The 12,210-nt window shown below is 39.9% G+C and overlaps 1 protein-coding gene across 4 annotated transcripts in view; it reads right to left on the bottom strand.

The window, feature by feature from the left end:
* LOC105492357 (ATP binding cassette subfamily A member 13) overlaps nucleotides 1-12,210 on the bottom strand; it is a 454,445-nt gene that overhangs the window by 205,504 nt on the left and 236,731 nt on the right. For all 4 annotated transcript variants that reach the window (XM_011759379.3, XM_024796198.2, XM_024796197.2 and 1 more), the window contains exon 38: nucleotides 974-1,223. In XM_011759379.3, the coding sequence (XP_011757681.2) occupies nucleotides 974-1,223 (250 nt within the window). The remainder of the gene's footprint in view (nucleotides 1-973; nucleotides 1,224-12,210) is intronic.

The raw sequence follows: 12,210 nt of genomic DNA, 5'->3' as shown, positions 1-12,210 counted from the left end.
TCACTACAAAAATTACACAAATATTACTAGGCTCTTAGAGATTAGTTGGTTATTTTAATAAGCATATATATATGACAAAAGCAGGACTGACACTCCTCTTACTTGTTTTCATGATGAAAAGCCTAGCCAGTATGCTTGTGCAGTTGCAAACCAGTCATTTGTCTCCCCGTCCCAACTGTGAAAAATTATAGCCACCTTGAAGACGATTCTGCATGTTCAATGTAGTAATGTCTGGGATCACAGCCGTGACCGTGTCCGGCAGGAGGCGGGCCTCCCTGACTCTGCACAGATTGTCCCAAATCTAGAGAGGAGCTGGCTAAACTAAGGCAAAGGAACTTAGGGGATGGGTTTCCATTTTAGGTTCCCAACCCTTGTGTATGAATCTGCAACCGAGAAAGCTCTGAGTTCTTTAGTTAATTCATTTGGTCGCAAAAACCCAGGCTCTTCTGAACGCACCGGCAACAGATCCTGCTCGACTGACCCCAGCCTGGGGAGGCTTAGGGCTTCCATTCCGTCCGTGCTGTCAGAGAGGCGTGTGCAACCGTGGGGCTGTTGTCCCAGAAACAACTGTGGAGGGTCTTGTGAAATATACCACATATATCTAATACGTTCTAGAATCCTATAAATCCCGGTGTCTATCCAGCCCTCCTGTGGGGCAGGGCGTGCGGGCCCTCTGCAGGTCAGCGGGCGACCACATGAGCCCTTTTGCGCAGGGACTCGGCCACCATAAGCAGGGGTCAGAGGCTCAGGATTCGGAGGCCAGGCAGCCTCATTAGCCTTAAGCGCCTGCCCTGAGACAGCCTGAGAGGAGCAAGAGCTTCTCCAAGGATCTCCTCGTGAATTCAGACCTCGGAAATAATGAAAACATTCACATTTCAAGTTTTTATCTAGAATTCTCAAAAGTATCAAAGCTATTGCAATTCATAATCTACCTTGACATAATTTTGAAATCAAAGGAACGAAAACAACTTACCTGAAAAAGTAGGTCTCGGCCCGCTGGTAATGTCCAGGTGTGAGTCTGAGGGGAGGGTACTCGGTGGCCAGGGGTCTCACCATGAACAAGCCCATGGCCAAGGCCACGAAGAGGACTGGCAGCAGCAGGTCGGCGAGGGTGCTCTTCCCGGCGCGCAGCGTGTGGCGGAGCCTCCAGGCCAGGAGCGCCGCCACTTGTGCACGGAGCAGAGGGAGGCCCCGTACAGGTGCCGGCCGTGCTGGGGAGCCGCCTGCGGGACGGGCGGCAGGAAGGGCGGCTGGGTCAGCTCCGCAGAAGTGACTGCACTTCTTCACTTGCCTTCTCAGTGACCCTGCGGCATCTCGCAGCCATGGGAATGCCACACAGGCCCACCCCATCAGGGCTCCCTTGAGGGTCCCCTTTATGCACACATAAAGTGCGGAAACTGGGCCGTGGGCGGGAAACGTGCAATGCAAGAGGAAGTCTCTCGCGACAACGCGTGGCAGGAGCAGGGCATGTGCGCTCCGCTGCGCTTAGACTGGACGACACACCTACGCTGCCCCTTTGCTTGCTCCTCCCCTCTTCCACAGTCCTTTTCCTCTCTGTTCTTAACTCCAGGTAGTTCCTGGGAAAACCCCAGATTACGTGCGGGTCGGGATTCATTCAGGGAATAACCCCACGGCCTGCTTTTCCTCAGTTCCACAGTCCCTGATCCCCTGCGCCTTCCACTTCCCCGCAGGGCATAGGAGAGCCCGGCGCCTGCCCCCTGGGCCTCGCTGCTCCGGCTTCCCTGCTCTGTGGGACACAGCAAATGTGAAAACATCCTCAGCTATCACAGCGGTCCACAAGCAAAATTCGAAAGGAAAGCGTGAGTTGTGCATCACTGATCTACTGATCATCCAGCCACGCTCCCTCAAGAATGATCCTTTGGGACCTCTACCAACGAATCTCAGTAAATCTGGAGTTGAAGTTGCACGTTCCAAACAAGCTGTGGAGAGCAGCTTTTTTGTCCACTGTGAGGATGAGAAGCTGGGAGCAGAGGCAGACGCAGCCTATGGACTGCAGTCTTAAACCACGTCCAAAGCAGGACTCACCCGGATCAATCAGCTGTGGTGATAGTTTTTCCCAGTGATTGATTCTAAAGTACTCCAGAAAATCCAATACAAACTATTTCACAAGAAAGGCAGTCTTATAAAGAACAGATGTACTAAACAGATTGTACTGCTCACAAATACCAAACTGAAACACAGTTAATAGAGAGCAGCAAACAAGTCTGAAGATCCAAAAGAGAACATTTTTAAAGCTGTACTATGTGAAAGAGAAATCATTTGTCATAGCATTGAGAAGAGAGTTGTAGAGGCGTCATGGGGATAACAATGCATATCTGAGAAAACTCCTTCATTTGGGATATTTACTGAGTGCCCAGTATGTGCAGGCGCTGGGCTCTTTGGTTTCTGTCCCCAACATAGGGGTTGAGATGAAAATGTAAAGAAATAACCCAGCATAGTGTAACAAAGTGTCAGGCTGGAAAGAGTCAGTACCAAGGAGTGGGTCCTTGGGATGTTGAGGAAAAAGAGAAACAGGCCCAGTGGCCCGGACGTTCAGGTGGAATCCTTGAAATCCCTGGGAGTTTACAGGCAGAAAAGAAAATGTGGATGTCTAAAGATCAAAACAGGGAGGTATAAATAGGCCTGGCATTCTCTGTGAATAGCAAGGGAGCAGAATGTGGCACATATGTGTAGCAAGTGGCAGGAGATGAGAGTTAAAGGTGGTCAGAAACCAAGACAAGAAAGACCCACACACCCATTTTTAAGGATTTCAGGGTTTGTGCTGGACAGAAGACTTTCAAACCCAGGAGTCGCTTGGGCTGAGTCACATGTTAGACTTCCAAATTATAAGGCAAATTCGTGTTTAATTTTAATGAGTAAAGTTCTAATGAGGATGAGGCATTAGGTGGTTAAAGCAGTGGTTTCTAAACCAGGCTACATATCAGATTCACCAGGGAACACTTTAAATGCTGGTTGCCAGGCCCTATCTCAGAAAAAAAATCCCGATCTCCAGAGACTCAGAGTTAAAAATGTGTTTTTATAACTTCCCAGAAGATTAAAATTCTCAGCCAGGCTATGGAACCACTGATTTAATGCATTTATCAATGGTGATCCACATACAGCTCTCATAAAGCAGTTATTAAGTCAGTATATAGAGAAATTATACTGCTAGGAAAAAGTATATCATTAAACTAAATTTGACATATATATATATGAATGATCTATGAATTATCTAACTCAAGCTAAAATAACTGGGATGTTTTTGGGTGCCCATCCCTGGATTTCTAAAAGTAATTATTGAGATAATTACTTGATATCTTCACAGTCCTTTGACTAAGAAGCTCTTTCTCTGACAAGGTAAAATGCCATACTTTGTTCAGGCTTAAAAGGAATTGAATAGCCACAGTTTACCAAATGTCACAACCCACAAATTAGCCTTTATGTAGCAGCTTTTGACATTCACATCTAGCCACCCATTCTTAGCTGCCTGCCAAATTGTGCACTTTCTCATATTTGTGTACAGCAGGGAAATGGCTGTAAATACCTGTTTATTTGACAGAAGAGATTTTTGTTAAGTGATACAAAACTGACATGACTAAATGGGTATTGGATATCTACTTAGCAATTTACTCTGGTAACAGAAAAGGTATAGAGCAGACTCAGAGAGTGGTGATTTACGTGCATGCTGACCTGGCTCATTGAGAACAATCATCAGAGCCACTGTGGGGTGGGGAACATTCAATTTTTTAATCCTGGATTTGAATCTAATCTCAGCCACCAACATATCATGTGGATTCTGGAACATTATTTAACCTCTCTGAATGTCATCTCCTCACTTGCAAAGAAGAGATTTGTAATATTTTCCCTCTATGTAATGAGAATTATTATTAGAACAATTATTAAACTGCCAGAACAGGCGTAATGTTGACCTGGAGTCATAGTAAATGTTCATCAGACAGCCTCAATAAGTCTGTGGGGAAAGATGTTTCTCATATTAAGAAGAATAAATTTTCTCCACCTTCCCATATATGTTAATTGGACATAAATGAGAAAAATAAAGGGCTAATATAGTTTATGGTTATGAATCAACCACCAATCAAATATTCATGGCTTAACTCACGAAAGTATTCACATGAATAATTTAACAGATAAAATTAAAATGCTGGGCCAAATTGTTATGAATTGCCTTCTTTGACTTATGAGTGCAATTATATTCAAGGACTCTAGTTTCATCCATAATCATGCAGTCCCATTTACCCTGACCATCAAATTGCTTGGGAAGAATGTCCAAAGAATTTTTTTTCTATTTTTGATCGGTTGGTTGCAAGTTTTCAAACGTTAACACCTATGAGAAACAGCTTAAATATCAAAGTCTCAGCAAGCATCCAAGAATATGATCTCCACACTACCCAGTTCATCCAAGTGTTCTTCAAGATTTTAAAATAAAGCTTTGCAAACATAATGCTTTCAAGTCAATAAAATTAAGATGAATACTCTAAAAGAAAATGGGCACACAATGTTCATTAATATACAGTTAATAAAAGATTTACAAAATAGCCAATATGTAAATATTGTAATCTAAAGTAATAATTTAGTATTTAAACTCATCAATATAGTAAAGATTAAAGATAATGTTAACATCTAATATTATTGAAGGTTAAGGAAATGGATCTTCTTATATACTGCTGGTGGGAAAACAGATTCGTGTACTCTTTCTGTGGGAGACAAATATGGATCACCTTTGATCTGCTTAATCTCAATACAAGAGTTTTATTATAAAAAATAACATTTCATCACATACATAAGCCAGGTGATTTGTTACATCTTGCCAGGTGAGGTGGCTCACACCTATAATCCCAGCACCTTGGGAGGCCGAGGCGGGGAAGATTACCTGAGGTCAGGAGTTCAAGACCAGCCTGCCCAACATGTTGAAACCCCATTTCTACTAAAAGTACAAAACTTAGCCAGGCCTGGTGGTGCATGCCTGTAATCCCAGCTACTTGGGAGGCTGAGGCAGGGCAATCTTGAAACAGGGATGCAGAGATTGCAGTGAGCCAAGATCGCACCACTGCACTCAAGCCTGGGTGACAGAGTGAGACTCCATCTCCAATAAAAAGAAAAAGAAACAGAAACAGAAATGAAAGAGAAAAAAGAGGCCGGGCGCGGTGGCTCAAGCCTGTAATCCCAGCACTTTGGGAGGCCGAGGCGGGCGGATCACAAGGTCAGGAGATCGAGACCACAGTGAAACCCCGTCTCTACTAAAAATACAAAAAATTAGCCGGGCGCGGTGGCGGGCGCCTGTAGTCCCAGCTACTCAGGAGGCTGAGGCAGGAGAATGGCGGGAACCCGGGAGGCGGAGATTGCAGTGAGCCGAGATCGTGCCACTGCACTCCAGCCTGGGCAACAGCGTGAGACTCCGTCTCAAAAAAAAAAAAAAAAAAGAAAGAGAAAAAAGAATATAATAACAAGAGGCAAGAAACAACTTAAATATTTAATATGTAGGTATTAACTGACCAAATGACAATACAATGATGTAGTAAAATATACTAATCTGCTTAAGGTAATAGTATAGATAAATACTCATAGAGAATGTTTATTACATTTTGTAAGTGAATAAAGCAATTTAAGATGAAATTATATAATCTTTTGAAAAATGAACATGAAAGGTGGCTCAGTAAAATGAGTGAGAGGGGGAATATGACCCAGGTATTAACGGTGTGTATTAACAAAAAATGAGAGAGGGTTAAAACATCACATATGAAATTATAGGAAAATACTCTTCATATATCAGATGAAAAATGCTGCAAAGTAATACATATAGAATGAATATAATTTGCTAAAACTACTACTATTAAACTGTAAAAATTAGTATTTTGATACTATGCTTTTAGTGTAAAGTTGCATTTTATCCAATAATTCACAAACCCTACATGCCATTTGATAAAATGGAAGCTTTTAATTTAAAAAGTGAAGGTGGTATAAGTATTTTATAACCTACTTAAAGCTTTATATTCTTGTGGTGAGATTATGACTCCTTTAATCTTCTTCACAATTTTTTGGGTTTTTTCAGCACTTAATCATCTTGTAAACAATAAATCACTTTGTAAAGACTGTACACTTATTCAGGAAATAAAGCATGGTTTTATGAGATAGAAACAGTATAATTCTCTGTTCAGTGAGTTACAGGATTCTAGTGCTGAAATGGATCTTTGAACTAATGTAGATCAAAAGGTTCATTTATTTATAAATAAATCCAGTTCAAGAGAGGTTGTGAAAGGAGTTAAATTTGGGGAATTAAATTCAGTGAGTATTTACTAGCGCAAGTGCTATGCTAGGTGCTGGGTTAAAGATTTGAATAAGGGTTTCGAGAAGTTCTTGGTCTTGTAATAGAGTCAAACTAGTAAAAAAAACATGTCAGTGAAACCTGAACAACACGGTGAAATATACATAATGTCAGATCAGAGGACGCTTCTTCAAGGAGTTGACCAATGCCAGCAATTCAAAAATAAAAAGATGTTTGTGACAGGTAGGGAGGGTAACCAGAGTGTGAATAAATAGAAGGAATCTCATGCAAAGACATGGATTATGGGACAGAAATGTGCTAAGCTGGTTACAGAAAGGGTATGAGGGCTATTTTCTGCTGACCCCAGTCATAATGCTGGATTTCAGAATAATTGGCAGACATGAAAAGACATAAATTATTGTATATGTCTCACCAAGTCAGTGAAATAGAATCAGGTGAGCTGCATGGAAAACTTAACAATGCTACAGGTTTCCTTGGGAAATGTACTTTTAATTCAATAGGCAGACACCATTAAGATGGGTACTAACTTTGTAAATGTCTCACAGGGGAAGTCACACACTCTAGCATTAGGATGCCTGAATTCCAGCCCTGGCTAAGCCTGAAAACACTGAACATTTTGGACAGGTAATTTCTTACCTGTTAGATAGGGTACTCTTCAATCTTTGTTCTGGTATAAATATATCTACATATATTTATATATAATATATAATTATATATAGTTGATTATATATTTATATATTATATAATATATATTATATAAGTTGATTATATATTTATATTATATTATCTATATTATTATATATTATATAAAATATAAATATATAATATAATGTATATAAATATATAACTATATAATATACAATAATATATTATTATGTCCATATTATATATAATATAAATATATAATCAATATATATTATATAATTATATAATTATATTGATTATATTGATTGATTATATATAATTATATTGATATATTATTATATCAATATTAATTGATAATGATATAATATTATATTGATAATCAATATATATTATATAATTATATTGATTATATAATTATATAATTATATAATATATATTATATAAGTTGATTATATAATCAATATAGATTATATAATTATATAATATATATTATATAAGTTGATTATATATTATATATTGATTATATATTATATATATTGATTATATATTGATTACTTATATTATATAATTATATAATATATAGATTATATATGACATTTATCCAAATCTTTGCTAAATTGTCTTATTCAAAACATTTTTGTTTCCCCAAGTAGAGAGCCAATAAAATCAAGCATCTTCTTTTTAAGAAAGAAAAGAAAAGGGAAGAGGAGAGGAGAGAAGGAGAAGAAAGGAAGGAGAGAGGAAATAGAAAAGGGAATAGAGAGAAATCAAAAGGAAAAGAAAAGAAATAAAAGAATGTTTTTATGGCATGTGAGTGCTTACTAACACAACATAAAACCTGAAAAACAATTATTTATTCAATATGGCAATACAGACATATACAAATTTTAAAACTGCTAGGGGCTTAACACGGTGGCTCACGCCTGTAATCCCAGCAATTTGGGAGGCCCAGGTGGGCAGAGTTTGAGACCAGCCTGGCCAACATGGTGAAATCCTATCCCTACTAAAAACACATAAATTAGCTAGGCGTGGTGGTGGGTGCCTGTAATCCCAGCTACTCAGGAGGCTGAGGCAGGAGAACTGCTTGAACCTGGGAGATGGAGGTTGCAGTGAGCCAAGATTGCACCACTGCACTCCAGCCTGGGTGACAGAGCAAGACTCTGTCTCAAATAAATAAATAAATAAATAAATAAATAAATAAATAAAGCTAGGTTAATTAAGTATATTCTTAAAAAGTAAAATCAATATTAAGCTTAATTATTTAAAGAAGCTAATAAGTGGAGGCTACATTTATCTAAACTGTTTTATTGATAATCTCATAATTATATCTTAATCATTTATGTGATACTTTATCTGTTCATTTCTTATAACCACTATACTGCTTTTTCAAATGTAATTTTTCTTTAAAAAAATAGGTAAAAGAAAAATGCTACGTGTCATGCCATTAAAATTTCCAATTCCTGTGTGGCTAATTCATCATTGATTTGGTTCTTTGCAATGCCCTATGATTGTAATATCCAAAATGTCAAAAGATCAAATTACTATTTCACAAGGGAATAAGGTCATCCCTTAAACCCAGCCACATTTTTTGAATAAAGGTTGCTGAAGCACTTTTGATTAAACCTGTACTGAAAAGACAGTGAGTTGACATTTGGGGAATCACGGATATTGAATGGGTGGTGCAAACCCAGCAGTATCACTAAAGTGCTTGTACTACCTGGGCAAGGCACCTAAACTCTAAATATGCACCAAAGACAGGTCTTCCTGCAATCTCTAAACAGATTCACACTTGAGTTTCCAAACCTGAGCTTCCTTCGCAGTTGTCATTGATGGTTAGGGAGAGAGATACTTTTGCTGCACCGTAATTATGATCTCAGCCTTAACCCTGCTCTCTGATTTCTATTTTGGTCACATTTGGGAGGCAAGGTTCTACGGGGGCAGCCATGTGGACTCTGCTGTCAGGCATCTGCCCATTGGAAGTCTGGCTCAGACAGCTCCTCTTGGAAAAGTTACTGATGATAATGCAACTAGGAGCCCTTACAGTGATCTGAGCCAAGAAAGGTGATCTGGCGCAAGTGAGGGTCAATAAATATAGCTAAAAAAAGAGAAAAATTTCCCTACTATCAAATCTTCTCTCCAACCTGAGCCCGTTGTTCATCTCCCTCACTGTTCCTATCACCTTCCACTTATGCACTCAGGTCCTTGAAACCAGAAGGAGTGGAGCTCAATTTAAATTCATCTCAATATCTTCAGCTTTAATCTCACTCCCCGGCCCAAATGAGATGCTCCGTAAGATGTGATGAGTGATTGAATGGATGGATATTGACCAAATATTGTATTCAGCATCCCTATCTGTGTGTTGCCTTCCTGCGATGCGGCTTCTCTCTCTCCTAGATACATTCTTCCCCTCCTCAGAAAACCTAATACCACCTCTGCAGTTCCTTTAACCTCTTAATTTCACTCTCAACTTTGACAGCCGCACCTAGTGGGCCTCATTCAGGAGCAGTTTTCAAGTCACTACCAGGGGCTTCAATGCAATATGATTTTCAGAGTATAAACAAAGTTAGTTAACAAAGCCAAGTCATGATTTTGTACCATGGTCTGAAGACAGATAAATGCAGCTGCTCATAGTATTCCCAAGTATCTCTATCCACTAGGGAGAAAGAAATGAGATTATGGCAGTAGGGGGGAAGATGGAATTAAAGGAGCCAGTTCAAGATGCCCTACTCAACTCTCCTAGACGGCAGTGAGGAGGCGGGTGTTGAAACAGGATTGAAGATGCTTTCAAGGGCCCATTTATCCTTAGCTTCCTGGAGGTAGATATGTTAGTGAAAGTTGCTCAGAACAAGTCCTGTCTGAATTACCCACTTTTGAGGCAATGACTACATTTAAGATGAGTTAAGCTCATCTTTTGTTAAATATGTCACAGGAATATGATATTCCAGTACAGAAGATGAGGTTTTGAACTACTTATCATTAACCTCAGGAACTTTATTTAGTAGCTCTGATCTGCATGGCTGCAAGAATTATACATATTTTCTTCTCTTTTCACTGCTCCTGACAGAAGTTGCTGCTTTCTGGCACCTGCCACCAGCATTTATCCTGCCCAAATCTATTTCAATTCCATTTTGTTTTGGCAGACTCTTTTCTGCAAAGCACCCTGCCATTCTCTCTCTGCTGCTTTTAGCTAATGTGGAAAACAAACTTTCTTTGGCCTGTATAATTGGCGGCAGCCATGTCCCTTCCCACCTTGCTTCCAGGGAGGGTGATTTTTGAAATTTGAGGAAATTTGGATAAAGAAGAAAAGACAGCACTCTAGCATTAGCACCATGGTTAAGCCTAGGAGACACACAAAGAATTTGGAACAGCTCTCTGAATAGGCAGAGAGTTCGAGTAGCCCTTCATAGGATGGGCTGTGCAAACAGAATTGTCTTAAAAAGCAAAGGAGAGGTTGCAGACCCTTCAAATTAATCACTGCCAAAATTGCTTTCCATCATCAGAAGAAGCAGTAATTAGGAATGAAATACAGAAGATTAAATTGTGGGAGAAAAAAGGAACAGAATTGTATGTAAAGGGGTATGTAAATGCAATCTCAGGTCTCACATCAGGGAATAAGGTTTCTATTTAAAACAAGGGCATGACAAAGCATTATATAAAGAAAACAATCATGTCTCCCCAAATTCCTCAGTATTTAGATAGATTTGTGATCTTTCACATAAACTTTGAGCTTAAAGATACTCTAATAGGATGTTTCTCATAATAGTGGTCACAAACCATCCAAATCAAGGAAATTGGGGTGCTCCTTAATGTAAATGCCTAGGTCTTTAGAATCCAAATTTGTCAAAGTTAGGCCTAAGAATATGCCATCTTCATAAGTACCCAGGTGATTTTTAAACCTTCTTTAAAAAGGCTCCTTCTCTTAAAACTACATTCCAAACACAGTACATCAGTTGGACCACATCAGTTGGCCACATCAGTGTGGCCAACACTGTGGGACTGTTAATTCTGTAGGTGGGATAGGGCCCCCAAACGCCAGATACGTGCAGTGATACATGGATTCCAGAAGCCCTAGAGTAAAACCCAGGTAAGGCCAAGTGGTTACCACTTGCCTTGATATGCAGGTCTCCCTTCTCATTCAGCTGGTCTGTTAGTCAGGCAAGCAACCTATATTCCAAGTTTATTATGACAGACACTGCATTCCCTGCCAGAAATACAGCCACACATGAAACAGCTCCAGTAGATTTGCATTCTTTCACTGGGCAAAGATGTGAAACACTCGCAATTAGCTATTTAAATACAACCTGCCACAGGTGCTGTGATGCATAAGAGGGGAGCATGAGCATTTATCAGGAGGGATCTAACTCGGTCTGGCAAGATGAAGACGACTCTGCAAATAAATCACATACTGAAGAATGAACAAAGATTAGCTCAGAGAAGGGGGAAAGAGGAGACAACATTCCAGGCAGGGAGAAGAGCTGTTGTAAAGATTCTGGGGGCAAGAAGGAGATTGATCTGTTTAAGAAACTAAAAGGAGTCCAACTGGCATAGACAAGGTGCAGTCAGGATCCAGTCCTTGTATCATCTTAGGAGTCCATGAGCTGAATTTGAGTCCCAGAAGATGAAAAATCATTAAATATTTGGGAGGGAGAATAATGTGATCAAATACTTATTCTTAAGACTTGGCTAGGCCGGGCACAGTGGCTCATGCCTGTAATCCCAACTCTTTGGGAAACTGAGGTGGGTGGATTGCCTGAGGTCAGGAGTTCAAGACCAGCCTGGTCAACATGGTGAAACCCCATCTCTACTAAAAATACAAAAATTAGCCGGGCATGGTGGTGGGCACCTGTAATTCCAGCTACTCAGGAGACTGAGGCAGGAGAATCGCTTGAACCCAGGAACTGGAGGTTGCAGTGAGCTGATATCTCACCATTGCACTCCAGCCTGGGTGACAAGAGTGAAATTCTGTCTCAAATAAATAAATAAATAAATAAATAAGAAAAGGAAAAAGAAAGACCTGGCTGCAGTGTATAGCATGCCCTGATGGAATCTAGGGATGGCTACATATGGAGGGCAAGAGGAAAAAGCTCGGAAAAAGCTCGTGAATAACTCTGTCATTTCTGGTTTGTAAACTAGGTAGAGAGCAGCAATATTCTCTAAGACCAAGAATGAGCCAGAGAAAAGTTTTCTGGGTTAAAATCATGAGTTGGACATAAATGTGTTGAGATGGAGGTACCTGGGAGGCGTTAGAATGGAGTTGTTCA

Source organism: Macaca nemestrina, chromosome 4, assembly GCF_043159975.1.
Source record: "Macaca nemestrina isolate mMacNem1 chromosome 4, mMacNem.hap1, whole genome shotgun sequence".
Taxonomy (NCBI): Eukaryota; Metazoa; Chordata; class Mammalia; order Primates; family Cercopithecidae; genus Macaca; species Macaca nemestrina.
This window is presented reverse-complemented; position numbering and strand designations above follow the sequence as displayed.